The sequence below is a fragment of the Globicephala melas genome, chromosome 14, assembly GCF_963455315.2.
Source record: "Globicephala melas chromosome 14, mGloMel1.2, whole genome shotgun sequence".
In the NCBI taxonomy this organism is placed as follows: domain Eukaryota; kingdom Metazoa; phylum Chordata; class Mammalia; order Artiodactyla; family Delphinidae; genus Globicephala; species Globicephala melas.
In genome coordinates, this window is record NC_083327.1 from 35,442,899 (window position 1) to 35,468,471 (window position 25,573).

Sequence of the window (25,573 nt, forward strand, 5' to 3'; positions counted from 1 at the left end):
TTTGTTTTCCAAACCACTAAGTTGTTCATTTTACTCTAAAAATAAATTAATAGCTTTATTTTCATTCTGTATTTGAAAATGACATTGTATCTTGACAATGACCATACAAACACTTTGCTCAATTTCATTATTTGAAATACATGTATAAACAAGTTTTATTTTCAAAAAGGAGTACCCCAGCACCAAGTAATGTTATAGTATTTACTTGCCTTTGAGTGATGATTTTATATGAAAGTTTTGGGCACTCTTCACATAGTGGAAGCAGTAGAACAATTTGTTATTAGCATAATGGAACTTGTTTTGCCTTGAGTCTAAAGACTCTACACATTTTTTTAATTATTATTTTTTATTCAAGTGTAGTTGATTTACAGTGTTATGTTAGTTTCAGGTGTACAGCAGAGTGATTCAGATATATTATGTATATATTCTTTTTCAACACATTTATTTTTAAATGTCCTACTTTCAGGCAAGAAATAGAGAATTCTTTTTAGCTTAAAAGTAATTATTTTCACATTACACACACATTGATATTCAGCTAAAGTGGAACTCTTAAGATATTATAACAAAGCATTTTATGTGTTCACTTGTTAATAAACAGCTGACAGTTATATTGTATGCCTGGGTCTTGCCACATTTGTGTATATCACATGTGCTCTAGTAGTAACTGCACTTGTTTGATTTTTTTGTGAGTGGCCTTGAACAAGCCAGAAACTTTAATGAAAGAGCAATGGAGGGCTGTAGTATTTTAAATTAAAAGCGCAAGTTTTAATATATGCACTGAAAAATACCAGTTGAAACTTCTGAAATCTGAACCAAAAAAAAAAAAGTGTAAACCTGGTGGTGCCGAGTAACATGTTAGGCATTCTACTGACTTAATTTTGTGTCTAATATGATTGTTGTATGTTATAGATGTTAAGGTACTTAAAAGCATATTTAAAAATAGGAATTCAGATCAATTATTGTAGAATCACTGAAGCATTTCTCTGAACTCCAGAGTTTTTTAAGTAGCAAGGTATAAGAGTTATTCTTTCAAAGGGCCTCAGATGGGTGTGAGCGAGGGGAGTTGTGGAAAGCTGAGTTACTGATTTTTTTCTCCATTGGATAAACCCAAAAAAGGTAAGTTTGGAGTTTTTGTCATCATCTCTGCAGCTTGAGAAGTTCCTCATTTTTTCCTTAGCTCTAAAGGGAAAGTGGATGCCCTTCTCATTGATTCATCTCTGTTACCCATCATCCCCATCAATGATCATTGTAATATAGGGTGAATAGCATACTGTTGTTCTTAGAGCCAAATTAGCTCCATGCAGAGGGCAGAAACTGCCTTGCAGGAAAGGATCAAGTGTAATTCCTCTCAGAAAATATGCTAAAATGGAGAGCAGGATCCCTCTATCAGTTGTTCTCTTTAGGTTCAAGATCTTTGCTCTCCTGTGCTGTTGTCTAAATCACCTTTCTGCTGCCTTTCAAATTCAGGCAGCAGCCCACCAGCCCAGAATGTAGAGTCTGAAAATAATTCTCCAAATTCATTCCAAAGTTCTTATATTCATTTTTTCTCAGTTCCATTCATGTTTGTATTCATTATTTCTTATTCATCTCTAGCTCTTTCTCCCCACCATCCACCTTCTCCCCTTTTCCAATTATATAAATAATATAAAATGTCAGATTGTTTAAGTCACTAGAATATTTAATTTTCTAAAATTTGTTGGTAATGTCCAATATAGTGCCATATACAATCTGGTCTTATTAAATACTTTATAAATATAATAATGATAACTTTTTGTGTGTGTGTGTGTGTGTGGTGCACGAGCCTCTCACTGTTGTGGCCTCTCCCCTTGCGGGGCACAGGCTCCAGACGCGCAGGCTTACGGGCCCAGCCACTCCGCGGCATGTGGGATCCTCCTGGACTGGGGCACGAACCCGTGTCCCCTGCATCGGCAGGCGGACTCTCAACCACTGCGCCACCAGGGAAGCCCTAATAATGATAACTTTAATTTCAACTTAACACTTAATTTTTTTTTAAGTATGGCAATATATCTCTCACTCAAAGTATCTCTTTATCAAAGGTGTATTTTTTATAATATTTTTAAATGAAAAATTTGAAACATAAAGAAATTGAAATAATTTTAACAGTAAACCATTATATGCAACATCTAGATTGTATAGTTAACATTTTCCTGTACTTGTTTGTTCACCTAACTCTATATCTGTTAATGTAGATCCATTAATCTGTCTTTTTAATGCATTTCAAAAGAAGTTGCAGACATCAGTGCACTCCCCCCTAAATCCTTCAGCATGCATGTCATTTAACTAGAGTTCAGTATCTTTTTTTTTTTTTGAAGATGTTGGGGGTAGGAGTTTATTAATTAATTAATTTTTGCTGTGTTGGGTCTTCGTTTCTGTGCAAGGGCTTTCTCTAGTTATGGCAAGCGGGGGGCCACTCTTCATCGCGGTGCGCGGGCCTCTCACTATCGCGGCCTCTCTTGTTGTGGAGCACAGGCTCCAGACGCGCAGGCTCAGTAGTTGTGGCTCACGGGCCTAGTTGCTCCGCGGCATGTGGGATCCTCCCAGACCAGGGCTCGAACCCATGTTACCTGCATTAGCAGGCAGATTCTCAACCACTGCGCCACCAGGGAAGCCCCAGTATCTTTTTTGAGGTAAAATTGATATACAGTGAAATGCATGAACTGTGAGTGCACCGTTCAATGACTTTGACAAATGACTACACTTTTGTAACCTGCCTTAGCCACTCTTAAAACACTGAACATTATCATTACTCCAGAAGGATACCTTATGTCCTTCCTAGTCAATTTTGTACTTTTTTGTATAGAGCTGCTTTCACTCAGTACTGTTGGGAGACAATTTTCCCTGGGTCTCCCAGATTGCTGCGTGTTTTATGCATGAGGCACTGACCCTCCTTTGTTCTAGGCTATATTTTCAAGGATGTTTATATAGCAAACAGCTTTGGAACATAGAGACAGTGTTTCCTTCCAGTGTAAAGGGCAATGCTTACTGCCCATTATAAAAATTCAGGTTCCCTAAGGTCAGTGTTCCTCTCTTATAATGCAACCCACTGTGTATAAGTTTTATTTGACCTGCTTCACATCACCCTGTGGGTATTGGGGCTTGTAGAACCAGCATAAAGAAGCTGATACTCTGGTTACTACTGTTGCTCTGAATAGTAAATTGTCCTTTGTTTCAGAATCTGTAGTACTGTGCCTTCTACCAGCATCTTTGAAATTTTAGCAGGCTCATTTTTTAGCTTGCATTTGAGGTAAGATAAAAGACCCTTTACAGTTCTTGACAGGTATTGTGATATATATACCAGTAATTCATTCCTTTTTATTTCTCAGTATTGTTCTGTTATATGTACATAGCACAATTTATTTACTTGTTCTTTTACTGAAGGATATCTACCCTGTTCCTGGGTTTTAGCTGTTATGGATAAACCTGTTATCCAAAGTCTTGTAAAGATTTGCATACAAGTCTTTGGGTGGACATCTGTTTTCATTTCTCTTGGGTAAACACCTAAGAGTGAAATACTGGGCCATATGACAGGTATATATTTAAGTCTATTAGAAATTGCAGAACTGTTTCCAAAGTAGATCTGCCATTTTATACTCCTACCAACAATTTATGAGAGTTTTAACTCTTCCATAAGATTCTGACTCCAGTTCAAATCTGTGGATTTTTTTGACCATACCACCAAGCAATTCTGTGACACCAGCTAGGTGTACTACATTCAACTCAATTTTGACACTGTCTACCTGGAGATAGCATTATATCCCAGGTAAAAGGCAGGTTAAAGGCTCAGTCCCACAAGACTGCACCCCTCCTTCAGATGCCAGTTCCACCTTGTCACCTGTGCTTCTGACTGAATGGCTGTTAGATTAGAGGCTCCTGGACTTCCCTGGTGGTGCAGTGGTTAAGAATTCGCCTGCCAGTGCAGGGGACACGGGTTCGAGCCCTAGTCCAGGAAGATCCCACATGCTGCGGAGCAACTAAGCCTATGCGCTACAACTACTGAGTCTGCGCTCTAGAGCCCACGACCACAACTACTGAAGCCTGCATGCCAAGATCCCGTGCTCCGCAACAAGAGAAGCCACTGCAATGAGAAGCCTGTGCACTTCAACAAAGAGTAGCCCCCACTTGCCGCAGCTAGAGAAAGCCCGCACACAGCAACAAAGACCCAACGCAAACAAAAATAAATTAAAAAAAAAAAAAAGATTAGATGCTCCTATGACCACCCCACCCCCACCCCCCAGTTTTGCTTGATTTGCTAGAGCAGCTCACAGAGCTCAGAGAAATATTTTACTTACTAAATTACTGTTTTAATATAAAAGGATATCACTAAGGAACAAGTAGATAGAAGAGACTCATAGGGCAAGGTATGTGGGAAGAGGGACAGATCTTCCCTGCCTTCTTTAGGCATACCACTCTTCTAGCACCTCCACATGTTCACCAAACCAGAAACTGTCAGAACCCAACCTTTTGGGTTTTATGGAGGCTCAATACAAAGGCATGACTGATTAAACCATTGGCCGTTGGCAATTGAACTCAACCCTCTAGCCCTTCTGCCATCCCCAGAGGTTGATGAGAGGGGTGGGGAGTGAAAGTTCCAACCCTCTAATCACAAGGTTGGTTTTCCTGGCAACCAGCCTCCCTCCTATGATGCTATACCAAAGTCACCTTATCAATATAACAAAAGACACCTTAAGGAAATTCCAAGGGTTTTATGAGCTCTGTGTCAGAAACTGGGATGAAGACCAATATATATTTCTGCCCTCCATCCCCCACCCCCTAACTGCAATGGCTAGAACCTCCAGCACAATGTTGAATAGAGACGATGAGAATGAGCATCCTTGCTTATTCCCAATCTGAGGAGGAAAGTGTTTAATACTTCATTATTAAGTTTGATTTAGCTTTAGGTTTTTTTGGTTTGTTTTGTTTTTTCTTTTAAACTAATGCTCACTTTATTTATTTTTATTTTTTGGCTGTGCCATGTGGCATAGCGGGATCTTAGTTCCCCAACCAGGGATCAAACCCACGCCCCTGGCACTGGCAGCACAGAGTCTTAACTACTGGACTGCCAGGGAAGTCCCTGGCTTTAGCTTTTCCATACTTGTCATTTAGTAGATTGGGATGTTTCCTTCTGTTCCTAGTTTGTTGAGAGTTTTTGCAGAATTTTATTTTCAGTTATTATTTTCTCTTTTGATTGTTAAGTCCTGTTTTTCAAAGAATTGTCCATTTCTCCTAGGTCATCAATTTTATTGGCAATGTTCATAATATTCCTTTATTAGCCTTTCCATGTAAGATTGCTAGACCCTCTTTGGTTCCTGCTTTGGATAATTTGTGTTCTTATTTTTCTTATTAGTCTACCTAGGGGCTTATCAGTTTTATTGAAAGCCCTGACTTTTGGGTTTCTTAGTTTTTTCTATTTTTCCCTATTTTATTGAATTATGCTCTTATTATTTTTTCCATTTACTAACTTTGGATTTTCTTTATTCTTCTCACTTCTTAAGGTGAAACCCTATGACACTGATTTGCGACCTCTCTTTTATTTCTAATATAAGCATTTAGATCTGTAGGTTTTTCTTTATGGTTGGTTTTAACCACATTCCACAAATTTTGATATGTTGTATTTTTCATTATCATTCATATAAAACATTTTTCAAATTTTTTGTGATTTCTTTAATCTATCAAGTTAATCAAAAGGATCTTGTTTACTTGCAAATATTTACATTTATTTACCTTTCTATTTCTTAATCAGTATTGTTTTCTATTTTAATTCTGTTTTGACCTGAGACTATACTCTGTAAGATCATCTAAAATGTATTGAGACTGTTTTTTTATGGCCCTCCTTATGGACTATTTTGGTGAATGGGCCATGTGGAGTTGCAAAGAATTGTATCTTGCAGTTGATGGGTGTAGTTTATATATGTGTGCGTGAGATCTATATCTATTTATAGCTGTATATCCATACCTATATCTATGTCTATTAGGGCAAAGTGGTTAATTGTGTGTTTTAAGATTTTCGTTTTGTCCTGAGTGATTTTTTTTTCCTAGTGTTATCAACTGCTGGGAGTAGCATATTAAAAAACCTCCAACTATGATTGGATTTTGTCTGTTTCTCTAATTCTGTCAGTGTTTGATTTATGCATTTCAGGGCTCTGTATATATCTGACAAGTAAGAATCTTAAAGCCTATGTTTTAAGATTTTTGATTGCTGTATTTTATTTCATTTTGAAATGCCCTTCTTTATTTCTGGTAGTACTCTGTCTTAAAGTCACTTTTATTATTATTAACAAAGCTGTAGCCTTCTTATTGCTTATTGTTTTCATGTTATGTCTTTTCCATCCTGTAGTTTTTTTCAAGTGTCTTTGTATTAAGGTGATTCTTTTGTAAATAGCACATAGTCAGATCTTGCCTTTTCATCCGTTCTATCAATGTTTGTGTTTTAGTTGGAGAACTAACACGTATTTATTTATATGCTTTGATTTAGATCTACCACTTTGCTGTTTTTTGTTTATCCCACTGGTTTTGTTTTTTTGGTACCTATTTTCTTCCATTTCTGCCTTCTTCTGTCTTAGTATGATATTTTTAAAGTTCCATTTTAAATCATCTGTTGGCTTTTTAATTATACCTTTTTGTATTATTTTTAGGGGTTGCCCTAAGGCTTGCCTTCTCAAAGAGGTTATCATAAGAATGTGAAAATTATTTTTAGGGGTAAGGGCAAAAACCATCCTAGATATTATAGTAATTTGTGGCCCTGTAAAGAGCCACAGTACATAAGTAAATATTCAGTATATCAGTGTTATTAAAGTTCCATGGGGGAGGCAAGTAAGAAAAAAGTCTCCTTATGAGGGGATGATGAAAAACAGGTTGAGAAATACTTGTCTTGGTTTACAGTGTACATCCTTAAACTTTCAGTAATATACATAGACTTAATATCCTACCACACTTTGAGTAAAATCAGCAATATGTTTTTAAAAAAATCATTTTTATATCCATAACATCTTAAGTTATGCCCTTTAAGACTGCTTTATTTTTTTAAAGCAGTTTTAGGTTCACAGCAAAACTGAGATAAAAGTACAGAAATTTTCCATATACGCAGTGCTCCTACACATGCATAGCCTCACCCATTATCAACGTTTCCTGCCAGAGTGGTACGTTTGTTACAGTTGTTGAACCTACAGTGATACATCATAATCACCCAAAGTCCATAATTTACCTTAGGAGTCACTCTTGGTGTTACATGTTCTGTGGGTTTGGTCAAATGAATAAGGATATGTATCATTGTTATAGTATCATACAGAGTATTTCCACTGCTCTAAAAATCCTCTGTGTTCTACCTATTCATCGGCCGCCCTTCCCCAGACCCCTGGAAAACACTGATCTTTTCACTGTTTTCATAGTTTTACCTTTTCCGCAATGTTATGTAATTGGAATCAGACAGTATGTAGCCTCTTCAGATTGGTTTCTTTCACTTAATAATATGCGTTTAAGGTTCCTCCATGTCTTTTCATGGCTTGATAGCCCATTTCTTTTCAGTGATGAATAACATTCTGTTGTCCAGATGTACCTCAGTTTATTTATCCATTCACCTACTGAAGGACATCTTGGTTGCTTCCAAGTTTTGACAGTTATGAGTAAAGCCACTCTAAACATCAGTATGCAGGTTTTTCTGTGGACATAAGTTTTCAACTTCTCTGAGTAAATACCAAGGAGTGACATGCAATTGCCGGATTGTATGGTAGGAGTATGTTTAGTATTGTTAAGTAATTGCCAAAACTGTCTCCCAAAGTGATTACACAGTTTTGCATTCCCACCAGCAATGAATGAGTTCCTGTTGCTAAATATCCTTGGCAGCATTTGGTGTTATCAGTGTTCCAGATTTTGACCATTTTAATAGGTGTATAATCATATTTCATTTTAATTTACATTTTCCTGATGACATATGATATGGAGCATCTTTTCATATGTTTATTTGCCATCGTTGTATCTTCTTTTAGTGAGATGTTTGTTTAGATCGTTGGCCCTTTTTTTTTTTTTTTTTTGCGGTACGCGGGCCTCCCACCACTGCGGCCTCCCCCATTGCGGAGCACAGGCTCAGCGGCCATGGCTCACGGGCCCAGCCGCTCCGTGGCACGTGGGATCCTCCCGGACCGGGGCACGAACCCGCGTCCCCTGCATCGGCAGGCGGACTCTCAACCATTGCGCCACCAGGGATGCCCCGTTGGCCCATTTTTTAATCAGGTTGTTCATTTTCTTATTGTTGAGTTTTAAGTGTTCTTTGTATATTTGAATAACAGTCCTTTATCAGATGTGCCTTTTGCACATATTTTTCTCAGTCAATGACTTATCTTCTCATATTCTTGACATTGTCTTCTGCAGAGCAGAAGTATTTAATTTTAATGAAGTCCGGGTTATCAGTTATTTTTTCATGGGTCATGCCTTTGGTGTTGTATTTGAAAAGTCTTCATCATTCCTAAGGTCATTAGGTTTTCTTCTGTGGTGTCTTCTGGGAGTTTTATAGTTTTGTGTTTTAAATTTAAGTCTATGATTCATGTTGAATTAATTTTTGTGAAAGGTATAGGACTGTGTAGAATTTTTTTTTTTGGCATGTGAATGTCCAGTTGGTCCAGCACCATTTGTTAAGAAGTGGATTTTTTTTGGGCCTGTCACTGCTGTGGCCTCTCCCGCTGCGGAGCACAGGCTCCGGACACGCAGGCCCAGTGGCCATAAATCACAGGCCCAGCCGCTCCACGGCATGTGGGATCCTCCTGGACCGGGGCACGAACCCGTGTCCCCTGCATCGGCAGGCGGACTCTCAACCACTACGCCACCAGGGAAGCCCTTGGAAGTGTTTTTTTATATGTATATATAATTATATCTAAATATATAATATATACTTAATCTAAATATGTACTATAATATATAATATAATAATTACTAATATATAAAAGAAATGTAGAATTCTTTCAGTTTGATGAAATATGAATATCATTGAACGTTAGATTCAATTGTGATATTTAAATTTTTTTTAATTTAGCCATCATGTATTAAGTACTTCTAATTTTCAAAGGAACGCAATAAAAATAAGATGTCCAACAATAAAAGGGTCGAATACTTACAATTCAATGTATCAGCTAAGAAGTTTTACAGAAAATTTTTAATAAGAGTTAAGCAGAACAATTAAGGGGTAAAAGGTGAGCATGAGTTGTGTAGGGAGGTCTGCCAGAGGCCTGCAGCTTCAGGATTCTAAACCTAATGTTGAGACCTTGGTGTTGAGGGACAATTGAAATATTCTGGAGAATGTTACACTAGGCATCATGGTATACAAGGGCTTTTGGTGTCAAATGATCTGGCTTTGAGTCCTGGCTCTACCATTAATCAGATTTGACCTCTCAGTGTCCTCATCGAAGAGACAAAGTCACACTACTTTGTCCTTCCTCCCCACCTCTTTCCTTTGCTCCCCACCACCCTGATTCTCTTCCTCTGCCTTGAATATATACTGAGCACCCGCTGTGTTTCAGGGATGGTTTTAGGTGTGGGGATGTAAATGAAAAATTACAGTATGGTAGGTGTTATAATGGTGAAGTATACCATGTATAATTAAAAAGAATTACCTATATTTGCTCAAGAATGTCACGAAAGAGTTTGAAGATGAGATCGTGTTTAAACTGAAACTCAGCAATGTGCAGACATTTGCCAAGTGGGTGTCAGGGGTAAGGGTAGGTTGGATCAAATGAAAGCATTCAGACAGTGCCTGTGGGTTTTTTTCCCATTATGGTTTATTATAGGATGTTGAATATAGTTCCCTGTGCTGTACAGTAGGACCTTGTTGTTTATCTATTTTATATATAGCAATTTGTATCTGCTAATCCCAAACTCCTAATTTATCCCTCCCTGAACCCCTTTTCCCTTTGGTAACCGTCAGTTTGTTTTTCTATGTCTGTTTCTGTTTCATAGATAGGTTCATTTGTGTCATATTTTAGATTGCACATATAAGTGATATATGGTATTTATCTTTGTCTGACATACTTCACTTAGTATGATAATCTCTAGGTCCATCCATGTTGCTGCAAATGGCATTATTTCATTCTTTTTTATGGTTGAGCAGTATTCCATATATATACCACATCTTATTTATCCATTCATTTAGATTGCTTCCATGTCTTGGCTATTATAAATAGTGCTGCTCTGAACATAGCAGGTGCATATATCTTTTCGAATTAAAGTTTTCTCCAGATATACACCCAAGAGTGGGATTGCTGGGTCATATGGCAACTCTATTTTTAGTTTAGTTTTTTTTTTTTTTTTCGGTACGCAGGCCTCTCACTGTTGTGGCCTCTCCCGTTGCGGAGCACAGGCTCCGGACGTGCAGGCTCAGCGGCCATGGCTCACGGGCCCAGCCCGCTCCGTGACATGTGGGATCTTCCTGGACCGGGGCACGAACCCGTGTCCCCTGCATCGGCAGGCGGACTCTCAACCATTGCACCACCAGGAAAGCCCCTATTTTTAGTTTTTTAAGGAACCTCCATACTGTTTTCCATAGTGGCTACACCAATTTACATTCCCACCAACAGTGTAGGAGGGTCCCTTTTTCTTCACACCCTCTCCAGTGTTTATTATTTGTAGACATTTTAATGATGGCCATTCTGACTGCTGCGAGGTGATACCTCATTGTAGTTTTGATTTGCACTTCTCTAATAATTAGTAATGTTGAGTATCTTTTCATGTGCCTATTGGCCATCTGTATATCTTCTTTGGAGAAACGTCTCTTTAGGTCTTCTGCCCATTTTTTGATTGGGTTGTTTGTTTTTTTGTTATAGAGTTGTATGAGCTATTCGTATATTTTGGAAATTTAAGCCCTTGATGGTTGCATTGTTTGTGAATATTTTTTCCCAGTCTGTAGATTGTCTTTTCATTTTGTTTATGGTTTCCTTTGCTGTGCAAAAGCTAATAAGTTTGATTAGATCCCATTTGTTTATTTTTGCTTTTATTTTTATTGCCTTGGGAGACTGACCTAAGAAAACATTGGTATGATTTATGTCAGAGAATGTTTTGCCCACGTCCTCTTCTAGGAGTTTTATGGTGTCGTGTCTTATATTTAAGCCTTTAAGCCATTTTGAGTTTATTTTTGTGTATGGTGTGAGGGTGCGTTCTAACTTCATTGATTTACGTTGGCTGTCCAGCTCTCCCAACACCAGTTGCTGAAGAGACTGTCTTTTCTCCATTGTATATTCTTGCCTCCTTTGTCGAAGATTAATTGACCATAGGTATGTGGGTTTATTTCTGGGTTCTCTATTCTGTTCCATTGATCCATATGTCTGTTTCTGTGCCAGTACCATGCTGTTTTACTGTAGTGCAGACAGTGCCTGTTTTTAATAGGTTCTTGAACCTGTTTGTTTTCTCTTACCTCTCTCCCATAGGCAGACCTGGATACTTACAAAAATAGTATAAACCATTTATTGAGCTGCTACTCAGTCTGCTAAGCACTGTTCTAGGCATTTTATATTAATTATTTAGAATCTAGCAATAACTGTAGTAGACATTTTTTATTCCTTGAAGATATTATTATCCCCAGTAGATAGATAAGGAAACTGGAGCACAGGGTTTTTTAACATGTCTCTGGTCATGCAGTTTGAGGTTGTAAGTAGTAGGATTAGGATTCAAACCAGTATTGAAATCCAACTTTAATCCCTGCCTGCTTTCCATTATGTCACTTTAAATACCATTCCAGCAGTTTTGCCAGTTTTAGTGTACCCTTCTCAGTTTTGAAGTACAGGCCAGATGAAGGGACTTAGTTAGGATTTACTTCAATATCAAGAAAAGTATAAAAATCTCATTATTTTTAATCCTATTTATGTGAAATTTAGTAATTTGACTGGGGCTAAACTGGATTTTATCTATTTACATAAAGCTCAGTAAACATTGACTTCTACCAGGCCACCATATTTCTTTTAGCTTCTATTTTCTTAAGGGATTTGAGTTAAGTAAGGACTAAAATCTCGAGAACGCGTAAAGGGAAATTTTAGCATTGACTAAAAAATAGTTACTCGTTCATTTCGATCTCTGTCTACATAGACAGAGTGAAGTCATAGAATTAAAAATACATATTTTAAGAAAGGATAGAGACTTGTGTTCTATAACAGAAAGAAAAGAAGGAGACCCACCCAACTGTAAGCAATTTGTCTATCGTTGTGTAACACATTAGTTGTTGGAGCCAAGACTGAAGTCCCAGACCTCCTAATACTTAGTCCAGTGATATTTTTGTTGTGTTCTTATACATACCTCAGGCTTAATGATTCCTGGGGTATCTTGAAATGTAGATCAAAAGCATATAGTCCTTGGGGACTTTCCTGGTGGCGTATTGGTTAAGAATCCACCTGTCAATGCAGGGGACACGGGTTCGAGCCCTGGTCCGGGAAGATCCCACATGCTGTCGAGCAACTAAGCCTGTGTGCCACAATTACTGAGCCTGCGCTCTAGAGCCCACGAGCCACAACTACTGAGCCTGCGTGCCACACTATTGAAGCCCGCATGCCTAGAGCCCATGCTCCGCAACAAGAGAAGCCACCGCAATGAGAAGCCCACGCACTGCAACACAGAGTAGCCCCTGCTCACTACAACTAGAGAAAGCCTGTGTGCAGCAGCGAAGACCCAACGCAGCCATAAATAAATAAACAAACAAACAAACAAGTTTATTTTTTTAAAAAAAGCATATAGTCCTTAAGAGTCTTAACCATTATTCATGTATATTATGTAATATGTCTGCTGCATATTGTGTACTAATTAACTGTCCTTCACTCATTGTATATCTTTCCACTGATACCTTAGAAAAAAATACTCTTTCTCAGAAAAATATATTAAAATATTGAAAAGCAGAATATATTTGAATTTTCAGCTCTTTAGCCTCCTAATATTACCTGATATTCCAGAATTTTTTTTTCTAACATATCTGTATCACCCAGCTTTATTGGACTGAAATTCTTCTACAACTTAATTTGAATTATATTCTTATTATTCTGCCTAACAATGAAGTGAATCACTTAAGTCTATTGTTATCATTAGAGTAAGTCAACTATCAAGAAGGTATCAAACAAAAATAAACAAATGGGACCTAATGAAACTTAAAAACTTTTGCATAGCAAAGGAAACCATAAACAAGACAAAATGACAACCCTCAGAATGGGAGAAAATATTTGCAAACGAAGCAACAAAGGATTAATCTCCAAAATATACAAACAGCTCGTGCAGCTCAATATCAAAAAAACAAACAACCCAATCCAAAAATGGGCAGAAGACCTAAAAAGACATTTCTCCAAAGAAGATATACAGATTGCCAACAAACACATTAAAGGATTCTCAACATCACTAACCATTAGAGAAATGCAAATCAAAACTACAATGAGGTATATCACATCACACCAGTCAGAATGGCCATCATCAAAAAATCTACAAACAATAAGTGTGGAGAAAAGGGAATCCTTTTGCACCGTTGGTGGGAATGTAAATTGATACAGCCACTATGGAGAACAATATGGAGGTCCCTTAAAAAACTAAAAATAGAACTACCATAGACCCAATACTGGGCATATACCCTGAGAAAACCATAATTCAAAGAGAGACATGTACCACAGTGTTCATTGCAGCACTATTTACAATTGCCAGGACATGGAAGCAACCTAAGTGTCCATCGACAGATGAATGGATAAAGAAAATGTGGCACATGTATACAATGAAATATTACTCAGCCATAAAAAGAAACAAAATTGAGTTATTTGTAGTGAGGTGGATGGACCTAGAGTCTGTCATACAGAGTGAAGTAAGTCAGAAAGAGAAAAACAAATACCATATGCTAACACATATATATGGAATCTAAAAAAGATAAAGGTTCTGAAGAATCTAGGGGTAGGATAGGAATAAAGACACAGACGTAGAGAATGGACTTGAGGACATGGGGAGGGGGAAGGGTAAGCTGGAACGAAGTGGGAGAGTGGCATGGACACTACCAAATGTAAAATAGATAGCTAGTGGGAAGCAGCCGCGTAGCACAGGGAGATGAGCTTGGTGCTTTGTGACCACCTAGAGGGGTGTGATAGGGAGGGTGGGAGGGAGACGCAAGAGGGAAGGGATATGGGGGATATATGTATATGTATAGCTGATTCACTTTGTTATAAAGCAGAAACTAACACACCATTGTAAAGCAATTATACTCCTATAAAGATGTTAAAAAAATAAAAAGAGGTATTAATTGGCCTGTTCAAGGAGTGGTGGTTAAAAAAAATGCCAGATTTTGATTTTTAGTGTTGTTGTCTTCCAGCCGACAGTGTTAGATAATCATTTCTGTGATGAAGCACTTGGAGCAGTCTTGCAAAGATGTTTGTACAACATCACTATCCATTTACCAATAAATTTTTCCGTGGGGCAAGTAATAATTTATAGCAGGTGATATGTATGGCTCAGAATGTATTTTGCAAAACCAGTTCCTCCTTTCATTTTTAGTTTGTTTGTAACCATCTCTTGCTAAGACTATGACAGTTACCTTGTAACAGGCATCCCCTGTAACAGACATACAATCCTCATGTCTCCAGGCATCCATGGTATTGCCAAAAAGGTGGTATTTTTTTAAAACACAGATTTGATCTTGCAACTTATGAAAGCAAAACGTATCAGTAGGTGTTTATTTTATACAGAATAAAATGCTTAAGATATCAATAAATAATTTCCATTTTCTGGCTCTAACTTGCATTTTCCAGCCTCATTTATGGTCACCCTCTTCACACTAATATACTTAAAGTAAGCTTTTTCCCTTCCCCAGATATCTGCTAAGTATCCTGCTGTACAAGCATAAGGTTAAGCCATTAGCTCAGTTTGGATTACTGTTTTCACTCTCCATTGAAATCTCACTCTCTCTTCATGCAAGGAGAAATGTACCTCATGTGTAAAAGCTTCCATAATATGTATTCCATAAAATATGCTTCACCCAGTATAGGCCTCTCCTTGGCATTCCCTTTAGCTCTGGGAAATTTTCTCATACTATTCATTTAATACTAATAATTTGTCTCCTCCATCTTCTGTATTTTCTTTCCCAGGACCTCTAATCCAAGGTTTGGGTATATTTCATTTGAGGGGATCCATTTATCCTATGTGCCGAGAGATTTTCTAAACTTTTATTTCCAACTCAATTTTTTTTTAATTGTCTGAGAGTATTGTTAAAATTCTCTGATTGTTTTTGTTCTTGTTTTATTGATATTGTCTCAAATATCTGTAGAGATATTAATTAGGTGGTGGATAAAATTTCTTTTGTTCCCTCATTTATCTTGGCTTTTCTTCATTATGCTGCGTGTTTTGTGATTCTTGGTTGACCCTTCAGGTATATGAATGAGGGGTAAGAATGAGGGATAGGAATGATTTAAGGTTGAGTGGGTAGGGAGACAGCTCTTGCACCTGTGGCTTCCTAATTGTCGGAATGAATAGAGGTTTGTGTGTAGGATCCAATTTTTCACAAGTTGTCTAGATACTTCCTTCAGTCTCTTAAGAGAAGGGCCTCACATTATTTGCATTGGGGTATTGTTTGCCTGTTTTCACATGTGTAGGTGGGAATAGGGGTGGGAAAATGAAACGGGCATCTAGTCCCTATACAAACTTTCCATTAATCCTTCTGTTTTCGTTGTACATGTAGTGTCTCAGCACAGTCTCTCTGAGTTCTGCTAGGAATGCTGGTTCCTACTTCTGCGGCTTCTTTTATTAGCTTTCCTAGGGTATGGCTCCTTCAACTCAGTTGACCAGTCATCAGTCTTTCTAACTTCCAGAAATTTCTTGAAGTCTGCTTTCTCTTGATGGTATCCCCCTTATTCTCTTCCTTATTGTGAATTTATTTCTTTTTATTATTTTATTGTAGTTTTGATGCCTTTTAAAGAGGAACATGAGACATGTTTATTCAGCCTGCCATCTTAAATTGGAAGTCAGCTTATGTTTCCTAGAGAAGAAAATATACTCTTACTTCTAAGGAGAATCAAGTATAAAACTGTAGCAACACTTTATTGGTTTTCTAATCGAGTTGGAGAGAAAAAAAGACGTGCCAAAAGAGATAAGTAATCTCATCACTAATGGGAACCTTGGGTAGAATACTTGGCAAATAAAGTTTAGTATTTGGACCACTGTCGTTTGACTCCATGTTCCTGTCATTCTTTGAAAGTCATTTAAAAATGATTGGGAGGTGGGACTTCCCTGGCAGTCCAGTGGTTAAGACTCTGAGTTCCCTCTGCAGGGAGCGCAGGTTCGATCCCTGGGTGGGGAACTAAGATCCCACATGCTGCGTGGTGCAGCCAAAATAAATAAAAATAAATAAAAGAAATGATTTGGGGGGGCTTCCCTGGTGGTGCAGTGGTTGAGAGTCCGCCTGCCGATGCAGGGGACGCAGGTTCGTGCCCTGGTCAGGGAGGATCCCACATGCCGCGGAGCGGCTGGGCCCGTGAGCCATGGCCGCTGAGCCTGCGCGTCCGGAGCCTGTGCTCCGCAACGGGAGAGGCCACAGCAGTGAGAGGCCCGTGTACCGCAAAAAAAAAAAAAAAAAAATGATTGGGAGGAGGAAAAGGAATATAGCAAGGAAATTGAGAGTCAGTATTTTTATAATTCTGAAATAAATTTTTTCCAAAATGAATTTTAAATTTTGGAATAAAGGGAAGTGGGAGAAAGGGGAGCCTTATTTGGTTGGAGGAAGAGGAACACAAATTAAAGGTGTTAGATGAGTTAACTCAATATGTGCACATTCAAAGTTGGCCTGTCCCCTTTGTAAGTGCCTGATATCTTAGCAGGCAAGTCAGCAGCTTCTAAATGCTTCTACAATCATTTGGTCATTCCTTTGTTCATTTATTCATTCAGTAATTGCGATTCTTTCCTGTAGAAGATAAATTGTAGAAACAAAATCTATTTTGTCCAAACAAATGTTGCAGATGACAATGTAAGCCCAAAAACCAAATGTCTCGCCTTATGAAAGTCTTACACGTAGATTGGGCAAAAATCTACATAAATCTGCATTCTTGGTTCTCATAGGCAGAGCGTCATGAATTGTGAGGCATAGCAATGAGGGTGATTAGAGAATATTGGAAGAAGGAAGAACAAGAAAAATAGATCCATATTAACTTCTGAATGGAGTCAGAGAATAACGTTATTACCATGAACCATTATAATCCTATCAGCATTTTATTCCAAAGGTATCATGCACAGTGTCACCTTGACACTAAAAGTAGAAGTTATTTTATGTAGCAGAAGTAGGAGCTGGGAAATTTGACTTGACATGAGCTTAACCCCTTAGAGTTCAGTCCACCTTTTTTTTTCAAGTGAGAGTTGGACTAAATAATGATTAATGATCTTACTGATGCTAAATCTATGATTCTTTTACGTACTTATTGAATGATAGTTGTTTGCAGGCATTAGGCTAAGTCCTTTGGGAGATACTAAGATATATATCACAGTCCCTGACCTTCAGGAGAAGAAAAATCCAAAAGAGCAAATAAAAGTAAGGCATACACAGATATCTGCATTACGCAGCAGTGTATTATAAAAACTATATACAAGAATCAATTAAGTGAAAGAGGAGGGAATTTCCAACTTGGGCAATTGAGGATGATTGCAAAAAGGATCCTATGAATTATGCCTTGAATCTTGAGTAAGATTTTGATAGACAGCTATGACTAAGAGAATAATGCATCCCCACCAGCCTAAGTTGGAGTACAGAGATGAGAAAACGTGAAATGTGCTTAGGGAAGTACGAGTCAGCCAGCTTTATTAGAGTAATGGGAAAGGAAGTGGAAAATATACCTAGAGGTAACATTATGAGTGGTCTTACCTACAATTTAAGGGAAGTATTGTAGATTTTTGAGACAGGAGACCAACAGGCTAAGAGTTATTCAGAGAAGATATGCAGGTGTGGAAGATGCTAAGGAGTAGGGAGGAGAGTTGATGCTGAAATAGCAATGAAGAAACTATTACACTCATCCAGGTAGGAAATAGTTAGGACCAGAAGTAGGGCAGTGGCAATCCAATGAAATGGTTGGGGCCGATGAAAGTAAGAATGCACCTGATTCAGTAAATGGTTGGGTAAAACTAAGGATTGGAACCAGTATGACTGGAAAAATGGGGGCACCTTTAATAAAAATTGCCAAGGCAAGGGGAGAGGTTGATTTTTGTGAAGAAATAAAATAAGCTAAGTCCCCACCTTTAACAAATCTTTCCCACTTATGTAGCAGCAATTTTGGTGTAATAGCAAAGATAGAATATTCTCTGTGGATTCTTGTCCTTTTCTTGCAAAGCCATTATAGTTTCTTACGGATATTATTATTATTATTGTCAATTACTGTGAATCTAAATTGCCTTATGTACTCATTTGGGGAAGGAGGGGAGTATATGACAGAATGAGGGAAAAAGTATTCTTTCAGAATATCGTGAAGAATAGCCAGAGAGCAGGATTTTACTTTAGATTCAGAAATGCAGTTCACTTACAAATGATACCTATCAAAAATTGTAATAATGGAAAATGAAATCAAGTGTGCCAGTACGCTAGGAACTATGAGGAAATAAGTGACAGAATTTTGATTATAGAAACAAAGCATGAACGTATGATAGCTCTAATTAAAACTGCTATCCCTCCCTTCTCTTAATTGCAGTAGTTGACCCTATGCGCCACTTCATCTGATTTGATAATCTGCACTTTTTAGAGTAGGGAGTCAGAAAGGAAATGAAAGCAAAGGACTGTTTATAATTAGTGAGGAGAGAGCTTAGGAGAAAAAAATAGAAGATTTGGAAATATTATATAAAGCTTTAAAAACAATAATTAAAAAAAATTTTTACAGCATGTAGGCAGTTGTGATTTTTTTTCTCTAATTCCTACACAGCATCAGGGAGCAGAAAAGGTGCTGCCAAATTACACTTCCCCGTGCAGGCTTTCTCAGTGTCAGACGACCTGAACTAGAAACTGGTTGAAACCCCTGTTTTCATGTGCCGTATTACTTTCATAATGAAGAGTCTCCTTTTGCATTGAAATTTGAAGTGTTGTTTTTATCTTTTCCATGTAATTATTTGGTTATATGTAATTATTTACCTACCTTTAGAGTCATGGACTTGGGAAGGGTGGAGATTTTTCTGGTCCAGCATTTCCCTAAGTATGTTAGTCATCTGTAGTTGTAAAGAAAGGTCTCTGGGATCAATTAGGTCGGGAAATTCCTGAGTTAAACACAGTTAAACAAGATTTTTATTTCAGTGGAGGTTGGGGAGGGTATGAAATCTCAGAGACTTTAATATGCTAATATGATCCAACTAAGAAGAAACTAGGTGTAGCAATTCACAAACTTATTTGACCACCAGATCGTTTTTTCATGGAATCTTTTTCAGGACCATTGTTCCTCTGAACACATGAGGGGAAACTCAAATTCCTTAATTTTACAGATTAAACAGAAAAGAGAGAAATGACTCATTCAAAGTTGCATGCCTGTTTTCTTAAAGAACTGGACTTGAACCAGGGTCTCCTACCTACTATATTCAGATTTGCTTCCTTTTGACCCCAAATTCAGAAAAGTCTTAAAGAACTACATCGTACTCAAAATTAGATCTGTAAGATGTACACAAGGGGATTTGAATAAATAAATAAAATTAGAATGATTTACTTATTTTAATATAGTTTGAATTGGCACATTGACTTTGATGAAGAGTTAGATCGAAAGAGCCAATTATTTGTAACCAAAGTTACACTTTTCCAATCAGGAAACTTTTTTTTTTTTTTGGTAAAAACTAAGTATCTTTCAAATTACAAAAAAGCTCAAACAACACAATAATGTGTGTATCCAGAAGCTTCCCCACTTTCCCAAAAAGGACTAGAGAAAAATGACTGTTTATGATTTGCTGTCGATTGTTCCAGACCCCATTGCTACATAAGTAAACATGTATCTTTTAAACACTTCTCTACATAGATGGTGTTATGGTAGACACACTGTTCTTTACCCTTACTTTTTTTACTCATCAGTATTACATGTTTATCTTCCCCACATTAATACATATAGATCTTTTAATGGCTCAATAGTGTTACATTATATACCTCTACTATCATTTATTTCATCAGTTTCCCATTGATGGACCTTAGGGTAGCTGTAATTTTTCTACCAGGCAGCAGTGCCGTAGTGAATTTTGATATAGGTTTTTGCGTGTGATGGGGGTGGAGGGACCTTTGTGTGAGTATGTCTATAGGAGAGTCCTTGCAGTGGAATTGCTGGGTCAAAAAATATACACATTAAAATTTTTGTAAGTATTGCCAAATTCCTTTAAAAACGGTATTAGTTTATTCTCCCACTGCCAGCATTACAACAGGAAACTTTTAAATGGTATGCCTTTCACTGAACTTTAAAAAAAAAGATTTTATACTTAGCAATGAATAACTGGGGATATCTTGCTGTGTTAATCTTAAAATCACAGAGATAATTTATGAAGCATTAATAATCATGATCTCTCTTTCTCTCTCCCTCCCTCCCCTGCTCTTCTCAGAGCAAATTATTCATGGAAGGATTTAGAAGCCTAAAAGAAGGAGAACCAGTGGAGTTCACATTTAAAAAGTCTTCCAAAGGCCTTGAATCAATACGGGTAACAGGACCTGGTGGGAGCCCCTGCTTAGGAAGTGAAAGAAGACCCAAAGGGAAGACACTACAAAAAAGAAAACCAAAGGGAGACAGGTAATCATTTTACCTTGTTAGCCTGTGAGTTTATTGTATTTAGAAAAGATTTCTAAAATTTTAATTTATATTTTTATTATGTTATTAAATCTAGCCACAATAAAATAAAATGCAACCACTGAGTATTTGAATCGAATTTATCAGAAATATAGGCTATCTTGCAACTTGAACTCTCTGCAGAATATACTTAACTGAGCCTTCAGTATTGCACACTAGACAGTCTCCCAACCACTATTTCCACCAGCCTGTTCAGAGACCACAAATGGGAAGTTGAAGGTCCCAACAGACAGAGGTGCCCCTCTGTACATCTTAACATCTCACCTGTTTTTTCAAATGAAAATACGTTTATTATTTTGTCTGTTTTGAAAAGATAACTCACTACAGAAAATTCAAATATGAAAAAATCACTGGAAATGTTAACTACAGGTGGGAATCATAATATATATGCAGTATTTTTGAAACTTGCATTTTTTTTCACTTAGAAGTGTATGGTGGAACATTCCATGTTAGTCTTCAGCACCTGCATAAATTCCCACTGTGTGAATGTACCAAAATTTAAAATAAGGCTATGTTAAATTAATTTAATTGTTAAATTTAGGCTATTTCCAGTATTTTAAATTTATCAGCACCATAGTAAGAATCCTTATATGTACATTTTTTTAAATTGTCTGATTGTATCATAAGGGATAAATACCTAGTACTGAAAAAATCTGGATCAAAAACTATGCACTTTAAAAATTTTGATATCTATTTCCAAACTGCTCTTCAGAAATGGTTAGGGCCAATGTACAACCCCTTTAAAATTGAGACTGCTTATTGAATAATGTCATCTTTTAAATCTTTTCCAATTACATAGGTTAAGAAATGCAGCTTACTTATTTTCTTTGCATCCTTTGACTAAGGTTAAATATATTTTTATATGTTAATTTTCATTTTTATTTTTTTCTTCTGTGAATTGCATGTTTCTTGTCCTTTGCTTATTTTCCACTGAGATGTTCATTTGCTATTGTTGATTTCTAACTTCTCTCTTTAGAAAAAAAATCTCAGTTTTCCTCTTTCCTATGCTGGGAAGAACTCAATTCTTCCATATTATGTTTCTCTCCTGTGTGTCTCCATTACTTTTACACAGACTGCTTCACTTCTGGTCACCAAATTTGTGGATGTTTTTCCCCACACCAAGCAATTCTCCACAATGCCAGCTGGGTGTCCTACAATTTAACTCAATTCTGGCACTGTCTACCTGGAGATAATGTCGGGTCCCATAGGTTAAGGGCTCAGTCCCACAAGGCTGTCCCACCACATTTCAGATGCCAGTTGCAAGTAACCCAGGTTACCCGCAACTTCTGTCTGAGTTGGCTACAAATCAGAGGTTTCCACGACCCTCTCCTCAGGTTTGTTTAATTTGCTAGAGCAGCTCACAGAACTCAGGGAAATGCTTAGATTTACCAGTTTATCAAGGTTATGATAACAGCAGATAAAGGATACAGATGACAGCCAGATAAACAGATACATAGAGTGAGGTCTTGAGGGTCCCGAGCATAGGAGCTTCTGTTCCCAGCGGGCTGGAGTGCTTCACCCTCCCAATGTGGATATGTTTGCCAACCCGGAAGCCCTCTGCATTTTGTACTTTGGGGATTTTACAGAGGCTTCATCACATAGACTTGATTTTCAACCCCTTTTCCTTCTCAAGAAAACTGGGAGTGGGGCTGAAAATTCCAAGCTTCTAATCATAGCTTGGTCTTTCCAGTGATCAGCCCTCACTCAGGAGCCATCCAGGAGCCCACCCAGTGTCACCTCATTAGAACAGAAGACCCTCCTATCACCCAGGAAATTGCAAGGGTTTCAGGAACCCTGTGTCAGGAACAGAGGTCAAAGACTGATATTAGAAAAAGAGGTGCTTCTAGTGTTCTTGTCACTTAGGAAATTACAAGGGTTTTAGGAGCTCTGTGCCAGGAACCAGGGGCAAAGACCAATATATATTTCCTGTTATCTCACATTCTCTTTGTATATTTATCATGGTAATCTTTTGTCTCAAATATATAGGAAGTATCTTTTTCAGCTTGTGAAATATATGCGCGCGTGCACATACACACACACACACACACACACACACACACACACACACACACAATGGACTATTACTCAGCCATAAAAAAGAATGGAATCTTGCCATTTGTGGCAACATGGTTGGACCTTGATGGCATTACTCTAAGTAAAATACTATATACAAATGCTATATACATCTGTAATATATTTTAAAACTTTGAACAGTTTCCACAAAGGTATGAGGTAACATCTCATGGTGGTTTTGATTTGCATATCTCTGATGATTAGCAATGGTGAGTCTGTATGTCTTCTTTGGAAAAATGTCTAGTCAGGTATTTTGCTCATTTTTAATGGGATTGTTTGGTTTGTTTGTTTTGATATTGAGTTGTATGAGCTATTTATATATTTTGGATATTGACACCTTCTCAATCGTATCATTTGCACATATTTTCTCCCATTCAGTAGGTTGTCTTTTCATTTGTCAATGGTATCCTTTGTTGTGCAAAAACTTTTAAGTTTAATTAGGTCCCATTTGTTTATTTTTGCTTTTGTTTCCTTAGGAGACAGATCCAAAAAAATATTGCTAGAGTTAATGTCAAAGGGTGTTCTCCCTGTGTTTTCTTCTAGGAGTTTTATGGCTTCTAGTCTTACATTTAGGTCTTTAATGCATTTTGAGTTTATTTTTGTATATGATGTGAGAAAATGTTCTAATTTCATTGTTTTACATGTTGCTGTCCAGTTTTCCCAGCACCTGTTACTGAAGAGACTGTCTTTCCCCCATTGTGTATTTTTGCCTCCTTTGTCATAGATTGATGGACTGTGTGAGGGTTTATTTCTGGACTTTCTCTCCTGTTCCATTGATCTAGGTGTCTGTTTTTGTGCCAGTACCATGCTCTTTTGATGGTAGGTTTGTAGTATAGTCTGAAGTCAGGGAGCATGATTCCTCTAGTTCAGTTCTTCTTTCTCAAGATTGTTTTGGTTATTCAGGGTCTTTTGTGTTTCCATACAGATTTTAAAATTATTTGTTCTAGTTCTGTGAAAAATGCCATTGGCATTTTGATAGAGATTGCATTGAATCTGTAGATTGTCTTGGGTACTATGGTCATTTTAACAATACTAATCCTTCCAATCCATGAACGTGGTATATCTTTCTATTTGTTTGTGTCCTCTTCAGTTTCTTTCATCAGTGTCTTATAGTTTTCTGATTACAGATCTTTTACCTCCTTAGTTAGATTTATGCTTAGGTACTTTATTCTTTTTGATGTGATTGTAAATGGCCTCTGCCCATTTTTAAATTGGATTGCTTGTTTGCTTTTCGCTGGTATGAATCCTTTATATTCTTTGGATATTAACCCCTTATCAGATAGATAATTTGCAAATATTTTCTCCCATTCTATAGGTTGCCTTTTTTGTTAATTGTTTCCTTTGCTGTGCAGAAGCTTTTTAGTTTGATACAGTTCCATTTGTTTTTTGCTTTTGTTTTTGCTTTTGTTGCCTTTGCTTTTGGTGTCAAATAATTGCCAAGACCGTTGTCAAAGAGCTTAAGGCTTATATTTTCTACTAGGAGTTTTATATTTCAGGTCTTATGTTCAAGTTTTCAATGTTTTGAATTGGTTTTCCTGTATGGTGTAAGGTAGTAGTGCAGTTTCAGTCCTTTGCACGTGGCTCTCCAGTTTTCCCAACACCATTTATTGAAGAGACTATCCTTTCTGCATTGTATATTTGTGGTTCCTTTGTTGTAAATTAATTGACCACATATGTGTGAGTTTATTTCTTAGCTCTCTGTTTTGTTCCATAATCTATGTTTCTGTTTTTATGCCAAATGCTTGAGTACTGCTTGAGTACTATTGCTTTGTAGTGCAGTTACAAAGTACAGTTAGAGATCAGAGAGTGTGACACCTCCAGATTTTTGTACTTTCTCAAGATTGTTTTGGCTATTCTGGGTCTTTTGTGGTTACATACAAATTTTAGGGTTGTTTGTACTATTTCTGTGCAAAAGTCCATTGTAACTTTAGTAAGGATTGCATTGAGTCTGTAGATCACTTTAGGTGATATGGACTTTTTAATAGTATTAATTCTTTTAATCCATGAGCACAGAAATCTTTCCATTTATTTGTGTTTTATTCAATTTTTTAAAAAAATATTCATTTTCTTTCATGCAATTATAAATGGGATTGTTTTCTTAATTTTCCTTTTTGATAGCTAGTTGTTAGTATATAAAAATTAACTGATTTTTGTATATTGAGTTTTTATCCTGTAAATTTATTTAATTCATTTTTTAGTTCTAACAGTGTTTTGGTGTAGTCTTTGGAGGTTTCTATGTACAATACCATGTTATCTGCAAGTAGAGACAATTTTATTTTTTCTTTCCAATTTGGAATGCTTTTCTTTCTTTTTCTTATGTAACTGCTCTGTCTAGGACTTCTGGTACTATGTGAATCAAGTGGCAAGAATGGGTGTTTTTGTGTTGTTTCTGATCTTACTTAGAGGAAAGCTTTCGGCTTCTTGCCATAGTATGATGTTAGCTGTGTCATATATGGCCCTTATTATGTTGAGGTACATTCTCTATACCTACTTTATTGAAAGTTCTTACCCTGAATAGATGTTGAATTTTGTCAAATGCTTTTTCTGCATCTACTGAGATAATCATGGTTTTTATCCTTCATTTTGTTAACGTGGTATATATATATCACATTGATTGATTTGCAGATGTTGAATCATCATTGTATTTCTGGAATAAATCCCACTTGATAGTGATGTAGGACCCTTTTAATCTATTGTTGAATTTTGGTTTTCTAATAGTTTGT

General features: G+C 37.1%; 1 protein-coding gene across 1 annotated transcript in view; it reads left to right on the forward strand.

Moving 5' to 3' along the window:
* The window catches only part of LIN28B (lin-28 homolog B), a 114,994-nt gene that overhangs the window by 44,561 nt on the left and 44,860 nt on the right, over positions 1–25,573 (forward strand). Inside the window, exon 3 of the mRNA XM_030882790.2 lies at positions 20,536–20,720. Within this exon, the coding sequence (XP_030738650.2) occupies positions 20,536–20,720 (185 nt within the window). The remainder of the gene's footprint in view (positions 1–20,535; positions 20,721–25,573) is intronic.